Raw genomic sequence first — 25,193 nt, forward strand, 5'->3', positions numbered from 1 at the left:
AGAGTAATGAATGTTGGAGGGGATGTGGCAAAATTGGGACATTAATGCATTGCTGGTGGAGTTGTGAACTGATCCAGCCATTCTGGCTGGCAATTTGGAAATATGCTCAAAGGGCTATAAAAGAATGCCTGCCCTCTGACCCAGCCATACCATTGTTGGGTTTGTACCCCAAAGAGATCATAGATAAACAGACATGTACAAAAATATTTATAGCTGCGCTTTTTGTGGTGGCAAAAAACTGGAAAAGGAGGGTATGTCCTTCAATTGGGGAATGGCTGAACAAACTGTGGTATATGCGGGTGATGGAATACTATTGTGCTAAAAGGAATAATAAACTGGAGGAGTTCCAGGCGAACTGGAGAGACCTCCGGGATCTGATGCAGAGCGAAAGGAGCAGAGCCAAAAGAACATTGTACACAGAGACTGATATACTGTGGTAAAATTGAATGTAATGGGCTTCTGTACCAGCAGCAATGCAATGACCCAGGACAATTCTGAGGGATTTATGGTAAAGATGCTACCCACATTCAGAGGAAGGACTGCAGGAGAGGAAACATATAAGAAAAGCAACTGCTTGAACGCATGGGTCGGGGCGGACATGATTGAGGGTGTGGACTCGAAACTACCACACCAATACAACCACCAACAATTTGGAAATAGGTCTTGATCAAGGACACATGACAAAACCAGTGGAAATGTGCGTTGGCCATGGGTGGGGGGATTGCGGGGGGTGAAGGGGAAAGTAGGAGCATGAATCATGTAACCATGTTAAAAATGATTATTAATAAATGTTAAAAAAATAAACAAACATACAAACAAAAAGATTACATGTCAAAGCCAAGGACCCTCTGGTACACATGTAGTAAAAGTTTCATTCTACCTCTCCAAGAATGGGTAGTATTTCATTAGAAAGTAATTTGTTCTAGAAATTCCCATCATTCTGCTTCTCATGTAAAAAGATACAATTTACCTTGACCATGTGAAAAGAATCATTGATTTCTATTATGTCCTACTCTTTTATAAAGCTGCTGTGACTTAAGAGCCATACTTATAGATAGGAAAGATGTTTTGAAAAAGGCCAACTTGGAAGTGGATGATAATTTCTTAATGGAGAAACAAGACCTGCCCAGTAAAGTGTTTAAGTTAAATGGGGCCAAGAACAAGACTAGTGATATGAAGTCCAATTATACTCCATCCCAGTAAGATTGCATCAAAAATATGTTTAGTTTTAAGCATGATATTTTAGAAAGTACACTGATAAACTGGAGAGCATTTAAGACCATGGGTGAGTTTTTTCCATCAAGGACCCACTGAAACCAGTTGAGGCTGTTTCAGGTGGAACACAGTGCTTGGCACATAGTAAATGTTCAATAAATGCTTCTTGACTGATTGAATGTTTGGTTTACAGACTAAGTTACAATTAAGAGGATCAGAGATTTGTCTTTAAATACAAGAAGTACTGTCATGTGGGAGAGGGATTAGACTTGTTCTGCTGTGTCCAAGAAAGTATTATGAGGCTTAAAAGGTGGAAGCTACAAAGAGAAAGATTTCAGTTCAACAGAGGAAAAAAATTCCTAACAAAGATAGCTGTCCAGAAATTAAATGGGCTGCTTTGAGGAAATGCAGTGATTTCCTCCTTATTGCAAGTTTTCAAGTGGTTTTGATTTAGATGTAGAAAAAGCTTTCTCGTTCATCTAGTCCAGGTGTCGGCAACATATGGCTCTTGAGTCATATCTGGCTCTTTTGAGGGCCAGATATGGCTCTTTCTGCAGGAGCCATAAAGGCAATTTTTTTTTTCAGGCGCTGTTACAGGAGCACGCACTGTGAGCACTGTACAGCTCTCACGAAATTACATTTTAAAAAATGTGGCATTTATGGCTCTCACAGCCAAAAAGGTTACCAACCCCTGATCTAGTCTAACCTTTCCATTTTACAGAGATAGAAAGTGACTTCCCAAAATCACAAGGGCAGAAAATGGCAGGGCTGGAATATCAACCCAGGCCTTTGGACTTAAAATCTAGTGGTCTTTCTGTTGTTTAGGGATTTTGAGAAAATAATTCTTGTTTGGGTATGGATTGAATTAGATTACTCTGAGGTCCATTTCATCTTTGTTTTATTATACAGGATCTAACACCAAATAGGCAATAGAGGGAAGATGTACAAGTCATTTCACATGTTTGAATCTCAAATTCCTCCTCTGCCAAATTGAGAAAATTATGTTATCTACTTCACAGGATTGTTGTAAAAAAAGTGCTTTGTAAACTCTAAAGCAATATAGAGTTAGGAAGTATTCATCTTCTTACTGATATTATGAGCCACTCTTTCATCACAAGAGATTTCCAACATGGAGAGGCTGGCCTCTACAAATGATCAGAAATGGCTTAATACCCAGGATCAGGAGCTCTTTATGAGACTAAGGTTTTTTTTCTCCAAACTATTATTTTCTGTCTTTTTTTTCAGTACTCTGCATTGGTTCCAACACAAAAGAGTGGCAAGTGCTAAGCAATGGGAGTTAAGTGACTTGTCCATGGTCACACAGCTAGGAAGTATCTGAGATCACATTTGAACCCAGGACCTCCCATTTCTAGGTCTAGCTCTCAATCTGCTAAGTCAGTTAGCTGCCCATGAGACTAAGGTTTTTACCAAAGTAAAGTATGTCACAATTTTCCCTCTATGAGATTCCTATAGCAAAAAAGGCTTTCCTCTCACTTATTCCAACTCCTACCAGCCAAAGCAAGGCAACTGAGGTGAGGTGGTTAAGAAAAAAAAAAAGGCATTAATTTTAGTGGTGCCACTGACTCACTTTCCAGAGACACCAGAACATGGTACTACTTCACAAGTAATTTTTAAAAATAGGACAGAATAACCCACAGGTATGTGTTCTCCACCTCCACCACCCACATATATTTCTCACTAGTTGCCCACTCTCAACAGCTTTTTAAGCAGTGAGAAGATACAGGGAGTCATCTAGTCTGGTACTCTTTCATTGTAAAATGCTACAATTTTGAGGCTGGGATATGGTGATGTCTACCACTCTCTATCAGATCTTTTTTTCATAACCAGTACAAAGTTAAACTTTAAGTAGCCCACTCCAAGAATATCACTATCAATTCTGTGTGAAAAGACCAAGAGATCTGACAATAGTAGAACTTCATTCAAGTCCCCATTTCTGCTACTGGCTCCCTTAGCCAAGTCATCTTAAAAAACGGATTTTATGCTACCTATTTTACAGAGTTATTATGATGATCAATATAAGATCGTCTACATCAAACATGTAAACATCAAACTGTAAACACAAAGTAAAATATAAAATAAGCTATTGCTATAATTGAAAATTTGAGCTCCCTTAGTTTCATTTTCCTCACCTATAAAATAGAAATAATAATCATACCTACCACACAGGGTGGGTATGAGGACCAAATGAAATAACACATAGAAGGCTACTTGCAAATGTTAAAGCACTTTGTAAATACTATCTATTACTAATGCTATTTAACGGTGTTGTTAATATAGTATATACAAAGTATGGATGTATTTACAACATAGTATATAATTATAATATAGCATATATAAAGACTGCCTTACCAAAATGTTACTATTTCCTCCCACTAAGTGGGATAATTTCAATTTAGCAAATCATCAAAAAATGAAGGCATATTACATTACAATTCCAGGGTTGGGTTGGTAATTGAGAAATAAGCCCTAAAAATATAATTGCCAGCTTCTATATTATATGAAGAAGCAGCATTTAAAGTAACTTGCTTAGATTTTAATTCGTATTTTTATTTTATTTTATTTTTCTTTTAAAACCTGTATCTTCCATCTTATAATCAATACCATGTATTGGTTCTAAGGCAGAAGAGTGGTAAGGGCTAGACCAGTGATGGGCAAACTATGGCTTAGGGACCAGATACGGCCCCCTGAAATGTCTATATGGCTGTGTGACATTATTCCTAATCTGACGAATACAATGAGTAGGATACAATACAATGAAACTTTGAAAGAGTTGCCTTAGAAACAGACTGACACATGAGCATTTCCTTTCCTTTGGCCCCCTCTTTAAAAAGTTTGCCCATCACTGGGCTAGATAATAGGGGTTAAGTTGGGGCTTGATGTCAAATTTGAACCAGGACCTCCTGTCTCCAGGCTTTGCTCTACATCCACTGAGCATTCCTAGCTGCTCCCCAATTTGCATTTTAAATTCAAAAACCAACAATATGTATCTGCCAAATTGAGTCCATGTAGATCACACATCTTTGAAGTGTTGCCTACTTATAACCAGAAACTACAAACAATAACTATACATCTTTAAGAATCTTAGCAGCATAGTGATTAAAAATTCAAGGTAAATTCAGAAAGCAATACCACAAATTCGGACTTAACATTGCTTAGCACTAAAAATCATGCTAAGTTCAAGAAAATAAAACAAATAAAAACATGCAAATGGGTTGTTTTCTTTTGTTGTTATTTACTGGCCAACTTACTTTCTATATATTGATATGAATGAGGGTCAAAATAAAATCTGTAAAGTAGGCAGTAGTGCTATTTGGCTGCTTTCTTAAGTAAACACACAATGCTAAGAATAGAATACAAAGGGCACTCAAAAAACATTAAATGAAATAGTACAACAGAAGCACCATCATCTTCTTTTGTGCAATTGTTAAATTAAATAAAGGGAAACAGAGAAGGAAAAACATGGTCTCCCCCACAAAGTCTCTGTCCAGAGCAGGGGTTCCTAACCTTTTTTGTGTGTGTCACAAACCCTCTCAACAATTTTGGCTAGCTTACTGACTCCTCAGAATACATTTTTAAACATAATTTTAAAAATTGTGAATTTTCTGCTAGAAATAAGTTAAAATAAGGATTTAATTTTTTCCAAAGCACTCTCACATAGACCCTCTGAAATCTATTTACATGCCATTTGAGACTATGTGGAATCTAGGTATGACCTATAGCAGTGATGGTGGGAACATTTTAGAGGGGTGGATGATGGGAGAAATGACCTCAGGAGAGGGGGAGGGGAGCAGTCCAGCCTCATGTCCCTCTGGTTTTCTAGTAAAGAATTCTGGCAAACTCTATACTGGGGTGAAGGTGCACATGCCTATGGAGAGGGCTTTGAGTACCCACTCCAGTACATGTGCCATAGGTTCACCACCACAGACCTTCAGTATAAGGATCACCACATAAACAGTTTGTGGTAGAAAATCCTTGAGTAAAACAAACTGTAGGGATTATATAAACACATTTATGTTACTTAAAGTCCTATATTAACCAAAACATAATTCTTTAGGATTTATTTTAGAACTCTTAAGGTAATGGAGGACAGAAAGCATTACAATGTTATGGTTTAAACTTCTAGTACCTAATTCATTCAATGGATAATTAAGCATGCAAATTCTATTATGGGCAAAGGAGAAAAAATAAATGTTAATATCCTTAAAGTATTACAAAGTGTCTTGACTATAAAGATAATAGCATTTCCCACATGATATTTCTGACCCCATAAGTGTGAATTATGGGTTTGACTAGGATTCCATTAAGGTAAAAACTCTAAAAAAAAAAAAAGTAAATACAGACTAGTTTCTGAGTATTTGTCTATTCCAGAGCATGTTCTTTAGTTTACTTTCTCCCTTTGCTCAGTTTCATTATGAGAAAGTGGGATCAGGTTTCAGTTCCTATAGAAACCAGAGGTTTTGCTGCTCAAATTTATTTCACCATTTCTTGAAACAGAAAGTAATGGGCCCATGAAAAGGAAGATATTTAATGAGAAAACCTTTGTGTTGACTAAAAAAATAGGCATCATTTCCTGATAATGAAACTAAAATACTCTAAACTTCCCTTTAAGTGGACAATCAGAAAATACTGTAAAAACATTTTATAAACTTGGATCCAGTCTTAATTCAGTTAGGACAAGAACAACCAAAATACAAATACTACTAATAAAATAATGCAGCAACAATGGATCACTATAAAAACACAAAGGATTCTTTTCCTGAGATTTTGTAGAACTTCTAAAATAGTGTATCACACTTGCTATCAATCACACCCACCTCTACCAGATTTTGTTTGTAATATTTTCTCAGTAGAGATGGGACAATAATTGGTAGAAAGCATAATCTAAAAAATGTCTATATTCAGAACTGCATTTTTGTCCAGGCTAACTGGGAAAGACAAAAATAAAACAATGTCATTTTCAAGTGTTCTTTAGTTTGCATTATTTTTCATTCACTATAATAAACTGCTCTTGGCCCTGCCTCATTAAAGATTTTTAAGGCAAGATTAAAACAAATTATATTAATTTAAAATGAAAGTCTTCATATTTTAAAAGCATAATGATCCATGATTCCAATAAAGATAAGAAGAAATAAATTCTTAAAGTGAAAATTTCATCATACTGGGTGGGGTTATTAAAATAGATCTCTTCAGCCTTTAGCCCTGAATGGCTGACTCTTTCTACTTGGTGATCAACTGAAAGCAAGAAATCTAAAGGAATTATTCAGATGATGGATGCTATTTTCCTATTTCTTAAAATGTAGTGGACTTTAAATTTACCCTCTCTTTTTCAAAATTAAAAGATTGTAGTGGCATGCTGTCTATAGGGGAAACATCATTATACTTGCCTATTTAAAAAAGAACCCACATTTTATAGCAAGAGCAAATTTTAGAGGAAAAAATATCTAAAGACACAGACTCTTACTTTAGGAGGGAAAGGGTATTTTTTTAATGCACATCTTAATAAATAAGAAGTTCTTTTAGAATAATAAACTTTTAGAGAACAGGATGGCTTAGAGGAAGTGGGGTATTTTAAGAAAAAGTATTTGCAACAAGATATTGACAACTAATTGCATTTAAGCCCATAAGTGGGCTTAAAAATGTGCAGGAGAGGCAGGTCAACATAATAGATGAAACTGTGCTATATTCGCATCTGTGCACTATTGATATCTATAGGAATCACCAATACACTTAGGCATATTACTCACAGAGTTGCCAATAACCATAAATTTCTTGACATATAATTCCCTTAGATATACTAACAATTGACATGCTATTATCTAAATTATTTAGAAACCAGTTACATATGGCATTATAAAACCAACTTAAACAGACACAATACTTGCCTTCTAGAAATTTGTAGCTTAAGGCGCATCATAGAAATGCATACCAATATAAAAAGACATATTTCCAGAGATGGTGGCAAAATGAATGTATGTGTATATGCATGAATACATGTGGGTATGTGTGTATTACAGGCAACCATTTCTTCCAGTCCAAGATTGTTTTGATGTGTAGTAGGGACTAAATAATTATATATTGTCAGAATGGAATCTGAATATGGAGAGGTATCATCTGACTTTCAGTTCTTGGCAAAATAATTTGCTGTATGATTACTACATACTAGAAGCTGACATACAATGGACATGGCAGTTCTAAATAACAGCAATAATTCTAATACTTTATTAACATTTGTATTTCACTTTCTTTTTTTGAAGAATTTTCATGTTGCACATTTGATTCTCATATAACCCTGTGATATAGGTAGGAAAAGTATTGCTATTATTGTTAGTGTTAGGAAGATCTAGTACTGGACAGGCCAGGGAATGACCAGCAGGACAGGGAAAGGGTTCAGATGGATTGAGTCCCTTGATGAGGAGAGCTGAAGTCCTGGGGTGTGCTGGCCTATGCCTGGCCCTAGGGTTGAGCCTTTTCACTGTTACCCAGTAGATGAGATAGGTCTTGTCCCCCTCCTGTCCCCAGCCTCTTGTGAAAACTGAGAACTTTGGGGAGAAACTGTGCTCTTCGGTTGTATTTGTCCCCTTGGGTTTTTTCCCTCATCACCTAATTTCTGTAATTTCAAAATAAGATAAAATGTATACAAAGGGTTTTTAAATGAAAACACACACACACACACACACACACACACACACACACACACACACACACACACACCTCTTCTATTAATGAAGAAACTGAGACCCAGAAAAGCTAAATGACTTCCTCAGGGTGACTCAGATAATAATTGTCAATGTTGGGACTGTAACAACATTTTCCTGAACCCTATTTAAATGCCCTTTGGAGCCTAGGTTTTCTTATCCCCAGTCTAATACTCTCTTTGTTATAGGATGCTGCTTCCCTAGGTGTATTGGGTAGGGGACTTCCTATCTGCTCAGGATATCTTCAGGGCAAATCCTCATAGTAACTTGAGAATACCTTTTTTTAATATGGATATCTGGCAAGAGAAGAACTTTTTAAAAAAAATATATTTAGCTCACTTTTCTACATTTGTATATCATATATCCCAACCACAAGTATCCTACCCTCTCCCTATCACAAAAGATATGGTCAAAGAGGCCAATATGTACATATAAATTAAGTTTTTCATGTTTCATGTTTTTATTCACTTTTTGGAGGTAACAGTCACAGTTTATTCTTTCAGCACTAATTCTGTGGCTAGGTATAATGTTTTCCTGGTTCTATTCATTTCACTGTTCATTATCTTGTGCAGTTCTTTCCAAGTTTTTTTTAATCAGTCTGTTCACTGTTTCTTGAAGCACAATAGTATTTTATCACAATCATATACTACAACTTACTCAGCCATTCCCCAATTGATGGGCATCCCCTCAGTTTCCAATTCTTTGCCACCACAAAGAATTGCTATAAATATTCTGGAACATATGGGTTCTTTCCCTTCTTCCCTGATCTCCTTGGGAAACAGACCCAGAAATATTTCTGGGTCCAAGGATATACACAATTTTGTAACTTTCTGGGCACAATTCCAAATTGCTCTCCAAAATGGTTGGATCAGTTCATAGTTCCAACAGGGTACTAGGGCCCCTATTTTTACTTGTCAGCTTACTCTTTTGGCATTTTAACCAGTCTGATGTGTATGAGGTGATATTTCAGAGTTGTTTTGGTCTGCATTTCTCTTATTAGTAAGTAGTGAGTTAGAGCATTTTTCATAGACTCCTATATGGCTTTGATTTCTTCATCTGAAAATTGTCTGTTCATATCTTTTGCTCATCTATCAACTGGGAAATGGCTGAGAAGAATCCTTTTCCTTAAGGTATTCATTCTCTAAAAACCAAAAGCACACTTTCTTTTTTTTTTTCTTCCTAAAACCATTACCCTTTTTCTTAGTATCAATTCTAAAACAGAAGAGTGGCACAGATTAGTCAATGAGGGTTAAGTGACTTGCCCAGGATCACACAGCTAGGAAGTATCTGAGGCCAGATTTGAACTCAGGTCCTCAGACTCCAGGCCTGGTACAATATTTCCTGTGCTACCTAGCTGTCCCTCAAAAGCACATTTTCAAGAGTTTAAAATGGAATAGGTTTTAACAACTTTACTTAGGCAAAGAAAAACAATTGGATATATTAGATAATGCTCATACCCATTTATAGACCTAGAGACTCCCCCCTCCACATTCTCCCACCCATGTTATTTATTTACTTATTCTTTTCCCTGATTCTCTCCTCTTTTTATCTGTGGATCCTGTTATACTCTTCACTCCTCTATATTTCCTTCATCTCCATGCCCCTCTTCCCTTTTTTGTCTTGGTTTCTATCTCTCTCATCTTCATTCCTTGGAATTCTTCTATTTCTGTGTTTTGTCCTTTTTTCCTCACTTCACTTTTTTCCCTCTTGCTACTTCTTTCATGGCTGTAGCTAATGCATTTTCCTTCTGGCCAGCATCCAGAATTCCTTCCCTTTCCTGACCCCACAGTTACACTGATGTTTACTGCAAACAAGTATTGTTTTAATTGGAAAGTTGCTTGCACCCTGAGTTTTTCCTTTCTTTGCCAGCCAAGCCCTGGCTTTTTCGTACTCATTCCTAGGCAGGAGTCCAGGTTTCTATTAGGCTCCACACAGATACTACTTCTGTAAAGAATGTATGCATGCTTTCTTTCCTGAACCCTGCATGCGCATCTTCCATACAGCTCAGGCAACACACACTATTCCCATTATTGCGATCCTGGAAGCACAGAAGGGCAATATAGAAAAGAGGAGAAAAAAAGGAACATTGAAATTTCATATTCTTGGCAATGATATAGGCATTACAAAAAAAATGTCTGCAAGAACCATTGATGCCTCAAGTATAGCATTATGCAACATGATGACCTCAGTGAAATATAACTAGACCTTCCAAATATCACCAAGTTTAAGTGTGGAAGCAACAGTCTATGAAATTAGTCTCAATACCCTTAAGGTGAAGATGTTACCTCCACAACACTACATAAGTACTGAATGGTGGCACAAATACTATTTGTTTTACCTAATGGTAATCTTGTTTAATGGACCTCTTCATTCTTTCATGTGGATAACTGCTAGTTTCTTTGATGACAAGGCCACTAGGCAAATTCAGACTTAGTAGCTACTTGAGAATAAGAACTAACAGTTTCAGAGCATTCTCCAGACAAGTTTCAGGCTGTGAATTAGTTCACAATACAAACCTAAATAAATAAACCTGACTTTGAGATATACCCTATAAATATTAACCTCAACTGTCAGTAGGTTCTGGAAGTTTGGACAAGGTCCCAAAAGCCAGTTCTCCACCTCTTACAACAGTATATGAATGGAACTTTCATTTGACATCCTACCATTTTAAAGCTTTGTTCTAAAGTCGAACAAGGAAAAAAAAAAGGTTACAAAGCTCAGTTTGGCTCCTATGAAGTGATGATGATGTGCTGGGTAAGCCAGAAACTGGGCTTGTAATTTCTGAAAATTTGGATGTTCCAAATATAGAGCTTAAATCCATTAGCTTACATTTGGACTTAAGAAGAGAATGAACAGCTTCAGATTCTTAAGATACTGTTAATTTTGTCCCTATGCTCAAAGCTGCGAGGAACCTGCCATAGCACTGGCTGACAGAAACATGATGATTTTCTGTAAAATTCTGGAACATTACACAGGAGACCTGCATCTTGTGGTACATTTCTTACTGTTTTGCCTGGCTTTTTTTTTCTTCACCAGAAGAAAAGCAAGAAAAGGAAGAGTAATAATGTGACTTAACTACCAAGAAGATTGGTTCATATGTTTGCTAAAAAATATCATGTAAATACTGTTTCAAGAAAGGGGAAGGGAAGAATTTATATTGTACCTACAACATGCCAAGCACTGTACTAAGTGCTTTACAAAAAATATCTCATTTGATCCTTATGACAACCCTATGAGGTAGGTGCTATTATTATTGTTTTACAGTTGAGTAAGCTGAGGCAGACAGAGATTAAGTGACTTGCTCAGGATTACACTGTTAGTAAACATTTGACACTGAATTTGAACTTAGGTTTGTTTCCTTGACTCCAAGTCTGGTACTCTATCTACTATGTTACCTATCTACCTCAAGAGTTGTTTAAAAATGTGCACGAAAGGATGAATTTTAATTTAAAAGAAAAATGATTTCTATAGAAAATAGAAATATCTCAACTTACATTTCACCAGTCTGAAATATGGACTATTTAAAATGGCAAAAAGTTTAAGTCTTCAGTGCAATGTGCCTAGATAGCCACAAAAGCTGCTGTACCCCTAGTACAATGCGCAAGCATGCAAATACCTGAGAGAAGGCTGTGGAATAGTGTCTGGACTGGCTGGTACCTGAACACCCTTTTCCCATTCTTCTTTCCATGTATCCGCAAAGAGGTAATATTCATCTGGATTAACATGATGTGAATCTGGGAGTTTCATGGCACTGATGAGGTCCTTCCGGAACACCTATGATGAAATAGCAAACAATATGGAAAAAATATGATCATATCACTGGGGAAGTGATGAGAGTGCTTTAATATCTTCCATAGAAACACTCCTAATGTCATGAACACATGAACAATGTTTATTTGGAAAGGATTTGAAGCATGGGTATAATATAATCTAGTATTCCCCCTTACACTTTATAATTATTTTTTAAATTAAATTTTATTTTCTTTCAATCAATAAAACTGCCTCCTTCCCTCCCATCTTCCAACACAGAGTAAGAAAAACAAAAACCCTGTTGCAAACATATAGTTGAGCAAAACAAATTCCCACATTGGCCAAGTTTCCTCTTTCCCCCTCAAAAAAATCTCAGTGTGTGCTCTGAGTCTATCTTTTCTATCTGGAGATAGATACCCTTCTACAATTTAGGGGAGCTATAGAAAGAAAGAGGTACCTTCTCTGCTTGATACTTATATGTTTTATATAATACATATCAAAGCCTAGTCCTTTGGAGAGAAAGAAAAACTAAATCTGGGCTGCTGTCAAGAGATAAGAATGGCTTTTACATTTTGGAAACAATATAACTTTATTTACAAATGTAAAAACTATTCTTAGCTTGTACAAGGACTATAGTTTCAAACTCCTGTTTTAGAGCATCAACTCTAGGCCAAATTCTGTTTCTACCTCTGTACCTCTAAATTGTTGGCTGGGGAGAGGAATGGGCTAAGCTAGAGGAAATTCATTTATTCATTCATTTAACAAACATTTATTAAGTACTTATGTGTGGAATAATTCATTTCACCAAATATTTATTAAGTACCTGCTATGTTCTCTGACCTACCACATTGGCACCTGTCATTAGTTTTGTTTGTTTTTTTGTCAAGGGCCAAGAATTTAAACTAATTCCTGAGAGTTCTTATTAAAAAACAGATGATCCTGTTTTCATTTTCCATCAGCAAGTATGTAATAAACACTTGCAAAGAGCCTAGCACTTTGCTAAGTCACAGAAATGGAAAATACAAGAGAAGCATAGGACCCACAGGGGTCTACTCGCAAGGAATGGACTAATTGGAGAAATAAGACACATGTGAAACACTAAGAGAATAATCTAAGATAGCATATATCCTTTAAAAAAACTTTTACCTTCCATCTTAGAATCAATATTGTGTATTGGTTCCAAGGCAAAAGAGCAGCAGAAAAGACTAGGCAATAAGGGGAAAGTGACTTGCCCAGGATCACACAGCTAGGAAGTGTTTGAGGCCAGATTTGAACCCAGAACCTCCTATTTCTAGACCTGGCTCTCAATCTACTAAGCCATCTAGCTGCCCCCAATAGTATATATTCTTTGTATTAATGAGATTTCAATTATTTTGGTTTCATGTTTTCTTTCAAGGGCTGGTAGTAGAAGGTAACAACACCCTATGGGTTTGCCCAACCTTGCATCTGTAGTGACTCTAGGAATAGAAATGGGAGAGCTCCTTCCTATTCTCTGTCACCACCACCCCAAGGGAAGATCTGCTTAGGACAATGCAAATCAGAGTTATCAAATGTAAAAGTTGGAGGAGACTTCAGAGACCATGTAGTTGAAGTGATTTGTTCAAAGTGATCTAGCTAGTTAGATAGTGGTCAGGATATAAATAGAATATAAAACTCTGATTCTGATGCTCTTTCCATTATCTTTCCCTCTGAAACCTATATCCTGTCATGGATTAAGGAAACCCTAAATGACTCTTCTAGAACTCAGCTGTGCCAAAGTGGAGCAAATTTTTTGCTCCCTTTTCTGTGTGGAAGGAAAAAGACTATAGGAGCTTTTTTCACTTAATTTATCAGAATCAGAAATCAAAGCTATAAGAAATGTTAAAAGCATTTCAGGACTGTTCTGATGGCCAGGTGCTTACCCATCATATAAGTTATCATTGTCTTGTTCCTTTTTCCTAAAACTGATTATATGAATAGGATACAAAAGTGTATTATATAACTGAATCTGAAAATTTCACAATTAAGATTCGATCTCCTTTATGATGTTAATTATATTCATCATCTGTAATCAAATGAACTGTCATTGATTTACTTCTTAATTTTGAATGATAACAATTTAATGAAAAAAAGCTTAAATCCACATTTCTTAATTTGTACAGGGACACTTTACTGATCATTTGGTCAACAAGTTCTGCAAGCAGATGCTTGTACTCAATCAATAGAAGTGACCTTGAAAGACTTTTGATCCAAAAATAAGTCAAGTCTCATTTCTTCCACAGTTTTTAGTTCAGTGACTTAGACCCCAATTTCTGGTAGAAGGGCAGTAGTGAATTGAATACAAACAGGAGAATAATTTATATATGAATGACAATATTGTAAAAACAAATAATTTAAACAAAAGATTTAAAAACTATGATCAATGTTATGACCAGCCCTGATTCCTGAGGACTTAATGCAACACTGACTGACAAAGAGGTGGCAGATTCAGAGTGCATACCATGACATATTTGGGGGGGGGGGGGAGAGACAGAACTATATCAAGAAGATTTTTTGGGGTGGGGCTTCTCTCTATATATAGCCCTCTACAAGGGCTTTTTCTTTCTTCAATTGGAGGAGGAGGAGAAAATGAGAGGGAGAGAAGGCAGATTTTGGTTAATTAAAAAAATACAAATGAAAAACAAATTACGTGGCACAATCAATTATACATTATATGGAGTTCATCTTAAAGCTCCAACAAAAAAGAAAGATTCTATTCTCACAACTCTTTGGGAGCCAGCATCTTGACCGTCAGTACCTTTCAATTTGCCTTTTCTCAAGCAAATTCTACCTTGCCTGTGGTATCAAAAGGAAAATGATCCAGGGCAAATTTTAATGGCTCATTTAGTCTAGAGTCAACTGAACCCAATCAAGCACCAGTATACTCTAGTGACATAAGAAAAAGAAGATAGGCCAGTGATTACTTCCTTTCTGAAAAAAGGTATTGTTGTTCCAATCATTAGCCCTTATAAAACCCCTATTTTGACAGTTAAGACACCTAGCAAGCATGTTTTATTGCCTAATACTTATTTTTTTGCCTGTTTTCCCAGTAGTTCCTACTCCTGCTACTTATAGTGTCTGTTATTTCAGTTACTAATTTGTACAAAGCATTTTTCTCTATCCCTCTTCACTCTGAGAGCTAGTATGGTTTATAAATCTATTATCTAGTACACTTAGATAAGATTGGCACAAATCTACATTGAGTCTTCTTCCCTGTTTTCACATATACTAAAGACAGTTCTAAATGACATAGATTCCCCAGCCACATAATGCTTTCTTCTTCCCCATCCCTAGAAGTCCAAAAGTGACTTCCTTGCATCTGCTTACTGCCCCTGACTCATCAAGAGAGGTGAGAACTTCATCTTTCTGTGATATAACATATTTATTATGGATGTCATTGGTTCTGTTGTTTTGGTCCTGCCCCCGAACCTCTTGTTGATGTTGCTCCACTTGTGCTCTCAGAAACTCATATTTTTCAACCCTCCTTACTACTGTTGCTGCCTTCACCCTTTAATAAGAGATTAAAATCTGACATCTTTCTAATATCTGATTACAACTACTGCTACTGCTACTACTAATAATAATGATGAGAGCATTGATATAGCACTTACAATGTGCCACACACTGGGCTAAATGCTTTACAAATATCTTAATCCTTACAAAAACCCTGTGAGGTAGGTGCTACTATTATCTCCACTTTATGGTTGAAGAAAGTGAGGCAAACAGAGGCTAAGTGATTTGCCCAGGATCACATAGCTAGTAAAAATCTGAGGCTGGATATCAAATAATGCTAATTCAAGAAGGTTATATTAAACTGACCTGGTGTCCTGTACTTAAATTGGCTCTCCCTTATTTTCCCCTTCAGATAGAAAAGTGAATGGCTACCTTTTCTGTCACAGACCATCAAATAAATAAATAAAACTAAACCTGAGGATGATCTTCAAGATATCCTATGAAAGAATCCTGACCATGTGCTGATTATTAAAGCATCGTGCCATTTCTGCTTCTTGGCTTCCCTGGCTTCTTTCAGTCTTAGCTGAAGTCTTACCTTCTGTGAGAGCTTTCCCAGGTTTTCATTAATTTTAGTGCTTTCCCATTAAGATAGTCTCCAATGGATACTGTTTATATATTATCTTTAAATAGTTGTTTGAAAAAATCCCCCCCTCACATTAGTCTTTGACCTTTTTCTGAGTCAGCACTGAGCACAGTACCTGGCACACAGAAAGAGTGCTTAATAAATATTTCTTGACTTGATGGAATCAGACCTTTCTGTTCTGGTTATGCTATTTACACTTCACATGAAATACTAGAAATTGTTTTTTTGTTATTTCTTCCTCAGGCTACTGAATTGGTTGTACTCATCACAGCTTGCACCTTACTTAGACTCAAGAAAAACTGTCAATTTTATAGAAATTTTTGCTTGTGGCATTCTATATCATTATGGACAAATATGGGAAGGCAAAGACTATGACTCACTTGTGTAAGAGCCTAAATTTAGAACAATTTCTTTGTAAGTGGCTTTGTTAGATGATTTACAGTTGCGTTCTGAAACTGCTCCTCACCAAACTACTACTGATGAAGTTTCTTCTAGAAATGCCCTGGCAGATGTGAACTTCCTGTAATCATAAAAGGTTATGGTCCAACCCTAGTTCCCCTAAGAAGCTTCCCAGCAAAGATTTAAAAGAGTACTTGATGAAGCATTGATCAATAAAACCAAAAGGAAGTACCAGGAAGCTCCTCCACCCCAGCCAAGACTGCACAAGAAGATGGCCAGCAGTTGGAAGATAATCAAAGTGGGGTCAAGCCAGGGAACCCAATAAATGTGATCACTGTTAAACATGGCCCAGAACCAGTGGGATCTTGGCCCTGGACTTTCAGAAACACATCAGGGAACAAAGCCAGTTTTTGATAGATCTGCAGAAAATGGGTATGAAAGCCTGTACAGAGTGCTTCCAAGAGCCCCAGAGCTAGTGTGATTTCCAATGTCCTGTCAGCGCTACAAGAGTGCAAGAAAAAACCAACTCCAAAGTAGAGAGATGGTGGAGTACCCTGATAACCTGCAGAAGAAGACCCTCCTGAGTGCCTGCATCCATTAGTATTTCTTTTTTAGAAAAATGTTTTAATTTTTTCCCAATTACATGTAAAATCAATTTCAACAGCCTTTTTTAAAAAATTGAATTCCAAATTCTCTCCTTCCCTTCTTGAGATGGCAAGCAGTTTGAAACAGATTATACAGAACATGATTTTTAATATTCAGTGTTATATCAGAGGATCAAGAAGAGATGGAGAAGCTTGTGTGAGCTCTGATATATGGTGGTGAGGGCCTGTCATGGCTAGAACAATAGCTAAAAAGCCAACTCCAAGTTAGGGGTGGTTCAAGAAGATGAAGTTGGAGCTGACACTGGTGGCAAATATGGGAAGAAAAAGCTGGGGATTGAGGCAGTAGCAGATGGATCCTAATCCCAAAAGTGGACTCTGAATAGGGCAAGGAAGAGGACAAGGAACTAGTCACCCATCCAGAATTGTAGAATGACAGCAAGAGAGAGTGGTATTTAGACCAAGACCTGGGCAATTTATTCAGGACTTCAAGAGAAGGCAGAGCTTGACACTGGTACAAAGACTGGAACCAGAAACTGAGGCTAATGTCATGACCTAACAGAAGAAAACTAATAAAATGAAGAAATATTATATGTTAAGGGACACCTAAGAGATAAAAACAGAAAAAGGGAGTAATTCTACAATAAAAACTAGTAGAAACTTAAGGGGGAAAGCATTGTGGTTACAGGAGCTCCAGGAATGCATGGAAGAAGTAGATGAAGAAATAAAAATTAAAACAGTGCTTCTGAGGTAAAAATTAGATGAGATGTACAATGGTTTAGTAGTGGATAGGGCACTGGAGGACATGGACTAAAATCACACCTTGGACAATAACTAGCTACATGACCCTGGGGAAATCATTTAAACCACCATTTATTTAGTTTATTCATCTCTAAACGAATATAAATGAAAATACAGGGAGCTGTATTTGATGGCTTCCTCTCATCTCTAAATCTATGATCCTATTACCCTAAAAAATAGCTTACAATGAGAGGTATAACATCTTATCCAAGTAGTAAGCTCCATAAAAGAGAGAATGGAGAAAAATGGTAGTAAATGGTTCAATGACATAACAAAAAAATATTAGAAAAAAGTTATGACTGAAAAATTAGAAGAACATATAAGGTATGTTATAAAAAAATAACCCAGGCGCAGCCAGATATCTTGGTGGATAGAAAGCTTGGCCTAGAGATGGGAGGTGCTTGGTTAAAATCTGGTGTCAAATGCTTTCTAGTTGTGGGACCCTGGGCAAGTCACTTAACCCCAATTGCCTAGCCCTTACCACTCTTCTGCCTTGGAACCAAAGTACCAATTCTAAGAGAGAAAGTAAGGGCTAAAAAAAATCTGGTGAAAAGATCAAGGAAACAATTTAAGAATCATTGGATTCCCTGAAATCCATGGCCAAAAACTCTAGATATCAAAATTTAAGAAATCATAAAAGAAAACTGCCCAGATCTATGAGAGGCAGAAAGCAAAAGGAAAACAGAAAGAAAGGTGTCAATAGTTATTTCTGGAAAAAGTGCAAACTGCAAATATTAGAAATATTCTAACAAAAGATAGTTTCTAGATTGATTCCAAGGGAATCCCCAACCATAGCAGCAAAGCAACAGCCAGAAAAAAAAGGCCTTTATCACCATCACAGGATGCCCTTTAACTGGGTAGACAAATGAGGGAGAGAGGCATTATATCCCTCAAGGAATAACAACATGGCAAGAGGATTTAAGATACAATTGCTTATGGTAATAAAATAAAAAATATAATTTACATAATTTATTTGCATATTTAGTGTCATATAAATCAATTTAGTAAAAAGTTAATCTATTAAATTAGAAAAGGCAATAAAAAAATTCAGCAGGAGAAACAAAAGGTCAAGAATCTCAGGAGAAATACTAAAGGAAAAGTTGGAAGAAAGATTGTCTAGCAGTACCAGATCTCAAATTATACTATAAAGCAGTAACAGCAAAACTTGATTTGTGGCAAAGATGAGGTATGTAAATTACAGAAGCCAATTTTATTGTAAATAAAACCAGATTACTGACTATGGGGTAAAGACTCACTTTTTTACAAAAATGATTGGGAAAACTGGCGAGCAAGCTGGCGGAATTTAGGTTTAAACTAATGTCTTGTATTTTATACCACAATAAGCTCTAAATGCATATATAACCTAACATATAAAAGGTCATATCATAAACAAATTAGAGAAGAGAAGGCCTTTCACACCACTATGGACTGAGATTGTTTTAAACTAAATAAGGCATAGATTTGACCATAAAAGCAAAAATGGATATTAATATAACATTTTAAAGCTTTTTGTACAACTCAAAATTAATGCAATTAGAATTACAAGAGAAAATGTTTACTAGGAAATAATCCTTGCAACAAAATTTTCTCAGATCTCAAAAAAAAAAAGCAAGATATCAACAGCCATCCAAAAAATACTCTGCACTATTACTATTCCAATCTACTGCTGCTGCTACTACTTCCACTAATGTAAATTAAATTGTCTCCATGTTTTGACTTTCCCAAGATTGTTGTTGCATCAGGAAAGGGAACTTTATTTTTTTATTCAAAGATAATTTATTTTTCCAATTATACGCAATAACAATTTTCCACATGTTTTCTGAAAATATAAGATCCATATTGTCTCCCTATCTCCCTTCCCTCCCCCCTCTTAGAGATGGTAGGTAATTTGGTCTGAATTATACATGTATTATCACATAAAACATACTTCCATAAATAATAAACTGTAAATAAATTAACATGGAAGATAATATACTTTGATCTACATCTGACTTCAACAGTTCTTTCTGTGGGGTGGATAGCATTTTTTGGTCATAAGTCCTTCAGAATTATCCCATATCATCATACTGCTTAGAATAGCTAAGTCTTTCACAGTTGATCATTGTATAATATTGCTCTTACTGCATACAAAGTTCTCCTACTATAGCCTACTGTTTAACCATAAGCATTGGAATTAGCTGTGTGAGGTATTACTTCCTGGGAGTGTAAATGTGGCTTATTTATTACCTTTGATCCCACTTAAATCTTGGGAAAGTCATAACAAATCACACAAGGGAAAACACCAGAGACTCCTGACTTAAAGCTGAGAAGAACATCCAAGTTTAAAACCAGTTTAGGATCCTTCAGATGTATATCCTCTATTGTTTTGCTTTTCCTCTTTCACAGGATAAGTTTCTCACTCTCAGATCACACTACTTGAACAATGAGAATCTAAAATGCACAAATCACCTGTTCCGAAAGAGCTCTGACTTTACTCATTGTCAGAGTTGAAAGTCCCAGGTGGTATAGTGGACCACCCAAGTGGTCTCCTCTTCCCGAGTTCAAATCTGGCCTCAGACATTTACCAGCTGTGTGACCCCAGGCAAGTCACTTTACCCTGTTTGCCTCAGTTTCCTCATATCTATAAGGAGCAAGAGAAGGAAATAGCAACCACTCCATTATCTTTGCCAAGAAAACCCTTGATAGGGTCACAAAGAGTAAGAGATAACTGAAAAACTACTAAGCAAAAAAAAAAAATTCCATTATATCTATTAAAGAATAGTCTGTAACTTTCAGATATGTGCCTGAAAGAATATCTTAATATTGTTACAACAATGCCCTTGTCTTTCTTGTCTTATAAAAAATTTCTCCAGCTACTACAGGAAAAACTTAAGTGTGCTATAAAAGTCAGAGTCAATACATATTCCTACACTCAATGTGATGGGAATAAACAGGTGGAAGAAAAACTTTCTTGTAAGAATTACACTTACAAATTGTTTTATATATATATATATATACATACATATACATACATATATACACACACACACACACACACACACACATACATATCTAGCCTAAGAAGAGGTTTAGGTTCCATACGAAGGATAAGTCAAGGTAATTTTGTCAAAAGGATCTCTATCAAGTCTTTCTCACCACCAATACTACCCTAAAGCACCAAGGCTTTTCAATAAGAGACACATGCTTTCTACTTCAAGATGACTTCAGCTGGGGCAGCTAGGTGGCTCAGTGGATATAGTACCAGGCTTGGAGCTGGGAGGACCTGGGTTCAAATATGGCCTCAGACAATTCCTAGCTATCTGACCCTGGGCAAGTTACTCAACCCCAACTGCCTAGCCCTTACCACTCTTCAGCCTTGGAATCGATACTAACACAGAAGGTAAGGGCTTAAAAAATTTAAAAAGGGGACATTAGCTCTCCTGGACCTGGAATTGCCACTACTTGTCTCACTTGAAAAAGCTCTACTAACTGGTGGCGGGACTAGTGCTTCCAAGAAGGAAATTCCAGTCTAGTAGTGAATCAAGAATCTGATGGTGAAGAAATACTACAGCAACTCTGCTCTGTTCCATGGGCAAAGACTAGCTCCTAGATAGACTTGGTTAATCATTTTTTGGCTAATCTTCCCAGGACTAAGGAGGGCTATTCTACTCAGTCAGAGAGATGCACAAACAGATCAAAGTTACCAGTACAAGACTGACCTACTACTTACCACTACTGGCCAGAAGATCAAGAGAACTCTAATTAGTTATAAAAACAATTCTTCAAAAACATATGATTTATCACTTGTTTATACAGGTATATGATTTGGGGTTTTGTTTTTAAAAGACTACTTTATTACAAAAATGAGTAATATGGAAATAGGTTTTGAGTGATAATATATGTATAACGCAAGTGAAATTGCTTGTCAACTCTGGGAGGGAGTAGGGAAGAGGGGAAGGAGACAACAAGAATCATGGAATCATGGAAAAAAAATTTTAAATAAAATTTTAAAAACCAATTCATCAGTTATCACGTCAGCATGCTAAGGACTTTAATATTCATGAATATCCAGTGTGCACTGATGTTTTGTTTTTTTTTTTTTTTGGCACTTGCAAAGCTGTATCCCAATGGCTAGTTGAACCCTGTTGATGTTTGGGTTTCAATGCCTTTACTAAATATGGAAGCAATTCTGATGAATGGGAAAACATTATAGAAAAATATCACTAAAGAATGCTTTTTGTATTTGTCTAGACAAATTATTAGTCTTTGGGGTTATGTTCAAAATGGACTGGTCACTAATTACATTCTAACTTTGTCCTCATTTTTAGTCTCCTTTAAATGACTCTTTTCCTTACTTGACCCAGAATCAATGTTTCTCTAGCTTATCTTATCTGTAGTAATTTTATCCACAATATTCAAACCAACCTACTGATGTACTTTCTTTCTTTTTTTTTTTTTTTAAATTTTAAACCCTTAACTTCTGTGCATTGACTCATAGGTGGAAGAGTGGTAAGGGTAGGCAATGGGGATCAAGTGACTTGCCCAGGGTCACACAGCTGGGAAGTGTCTGAGGCCGGATTTGAACCTAGGACCTCCCGTCTCTAGGCCTGGCTCTCAATCCACTGAGCTACCCAGCTGCCCCTGATGTACTTTCTTTCTTTTCTTCCTTCCTATAATTTAAAGTTGTAAAGCTCTGAACTGGATCCTTCTAGAAAACCATAGGTTGTTTTTTTTTTTTTAACTCATATCTTCTGTCTTAGAGTTGATACTAAGTTTAGGCTCCAAGGCAAAAGAGCAGTAAGGGTTAGGCAATTGGGGAGAAGTGACTTGCCCAAGGTGAATCCAAGACCTCCTGTCTCTAGGTCTGGTTCTCTATCCACTGAGCCACACACCTGCCCAAATTTGACATATTCATTTGACCACTTGTTCAAGTCCACTTGGAGGCAGCAGGGAGGAAAGGTCTAGAAATTACTCAATTCTTCCTCCCAGAAGGCAGCAGTAAAAAGACTAAAAAAAGACTGACTTCAGTGGAACATAAGTGGTAATACACTCAATCTAATATAACTAAACAATAAACACTTAACATTTATTGAGACATTTCAACTGATGGCTCATGGCAAAAGAAAGAATAACTCAAAACCTCAAATGGATCCATGAACTCTCTGATGCAAGAGTTCCTGCCAATGATACAGATAGCCATGTATCCATGGCATCTATAGAATAAATAGTCCTAAAAATCAAATGATCATGTCTAAATGAAATAAGAAACTTATCCTACTACCTGGTTTGAAACTGAGAGTAACAATACAAACTAAACCTTCTTCTGCTATGCCTACTTCCAATAAGAAAGTTTGAGGGGAAATAAAATAACCTAAAAAGAGAGATAAAATAAACATGCTGGTGACAAGACAGTAATAAAAAACTACATCTCCTTTCTGAGATTTTTGGACAAGAGAATACCACAATGACTGAGCTAACTCTAAAGGAAAGTAAAACTTAAATATGATTAAATCATTCTTTCTATGAAGTAATACCACAGATATATATACTTAAAAGAAGTTTTTACCAAAAATAACAATACCAAAACCTTCAATGTCCTAGATAGCTGGGTGCTAATACTGAATCACCTTCATCCTGACAAAGTCATTCTGACCCTTAGGTAATTTCATTTTCAAGTGCCATTGAAGTGAATTTAATTTTCTTCACTGGTGAAACAGTGGTGGCAGCTGAAAACTACAAAATTATGATTCATATGAAAGGGCAGAACTGTGAGAAATCCTGTGTAAGAAAGGTTTAACATATGAAGTCTAATATTCTTTATCCCACTCCCTTCATCTTACTCTTACTCAAAAATAAATCTAATCATTTTCTAAAAGTGATGATCTGCAGATGGAGTTCTTAACCATTTTCATTGTCATGGACCTCTGTGGCAGTCTAGTAAAGCCTAATATAACTGTGGTTTGTTGTGGTTCAGTTTTCTATAGACCTTCCTGGTGCATAAATGCTTAGCTCCTAACAGTAGAGGAAGAAATTAATAATTGAAGAAAATGCTAAATTTCAGTTAAAGATTAATGAAAGTAAAGATGGTATTTTTTCCTAAGTATTTTAAATCTGTTTGTGGACCCTAAGTAAGGAAAACCTGAATTTTATAGTATTTAAAACTGGTAAAAAATTAAAGCATATCAGTTGCTGTTTTAACATATTAAAGGGTATTTATTTCTTGGTGCTAAGATTTTTAATTTTAGCTCTATACTATAACAGAAAAAAAACAAACTTGTCTAAGGAGAACCATATTTTTCCCCTTAATTATGTCAGATACTGAAAACTTAGCAGAAGGATATAATGTCATATCTGTAATGCCTTCATACTTGATGTAGCCGCTTATAAAAACCTGCTGTGTGCACTTCTGAAGTGGCCTGCAAAGCCCTCTGTGTATTTACTAAGCAACTCAATATTCATGCATTTTTGTCACATTAACTCAGAAGCCCTAGATAGGCTGATTTAAAAAAAGAAAAAGAAAAGCCCCTAGAATATGGCTCACATCTATTATTTCAGAAATATTAAACCATTAGGGAGGAGAGCTTGGCTATGGAGGTTGAAGAGCCTCCTGTAGCAAGTACTCAAATGAAGTGACACATATTTTTCTTTAGCAGTTTTGCCAAAACAAATGAGACCAAAATCTGTTCAACTGCATAGTGATTTTCTCTTCCTCCTATGTAGGGATGTTCTCCCAGGCTGGTTACAATCTTACAGAACAGCCTTTTTTTTAAGACTGTCAGATCTAAATCTCTTACCTTATCTGTGTAAATGATTAGGTATTCTACAAATCTTACTGGCCCCTAAGTGCTTAGCTTATAACACACAAAGAAAAAATCTTATCATGGCACAAAAGATATAGGAATGGAAGTCCCAGTATTCAGAAGAAATGTGCACAATCACCTTAAATATATTAAGTTAAAAACTTATAGCTTTGGCATTTGGAACTGGGGATGTGAGTGAACTTTTCAATGCTCTAGACCAGAGGTGTCAAAAATGCTGCCAAGGGACCCCACTGTGACCCAAACCAGATTAAAATGTAGTGGGAATAGTTAGCAAAATTAGTAAAAATACAAAAAATATAGATAATGGAATTTTGTGGTTTTCTAAGTCAATATACTACCCACAGAGATCCTTATATACAGTTTAGTTGGCTCATTACTATTTGTTTGACACCACTGCTCTAGGCAACTGTCCAAGTTACAAAAGAATTGCTGCTTTATAAAATTGGTAGAGTTTTCATACCTGGAGCTCTCATGACATAAGTGAAATCAATGGTCCAAAACTTAACCATCCACTTTCCCTCCCCCAGGTCTTAAAAGAAGAATCTACATCAGGCATTTCATGGTGAAATAACATTTGGAGATAAAATTAGCTCAAAGGTAATTATGATGTCTTCTACTCTTAGTTTTTGGAAATGCGTGTTTTCTTCATGGCAAATGATGAAGTTCTAACTAAAGCAGGGGTAAGGAAATAAGTACTTATATGGGTTCTACTACATGCCAGGCACTGTGCTAAGCACTTAACAAATATTATCTCTCTTGATCTCCTAACAATCCTGGGAGGTAGGTACTATTATTA

General features: G+C 36.2%; 1 protein-coding gene across 1 annotated transcript in view; it reads right to left on the reverse strand.

Moving 5' to 3' along the window:
- Positions 1–25,193, reverse strand: part of JADE3 (jade family PHD finger 3) — an 85,471-nt gene that overhangs the window by 44,029 nt on the left and 16,249 nt on the right. Inside the window, exon 3 of the mRNA XM_044669287.1 lies at positions 11,548–11,705. Coding sequence (XP_044525222.1) covers positions 11,548–11,705 — 158 coding nt within the window. The remainder of the gene's footprint in view (positions 1–11,547; positions 11,706–25,193) is intronic.

Source organism: Gracilinanus agilis, chromosome 3 (genome assembly GCF_016433145.1).
Source record: "Gracilinanus agilis isolate LMUSP501 chromosome 3, AgileGrace, whole genome shotgun sequence".
Classification (NCBI taxonomy): domain Eukaryota; kingdom Metazoa; phylum Chordata; class Mammalia; order Didelphimorphia; family Didelphidae; genus Gracilinanus; species Gracilinanus agilis.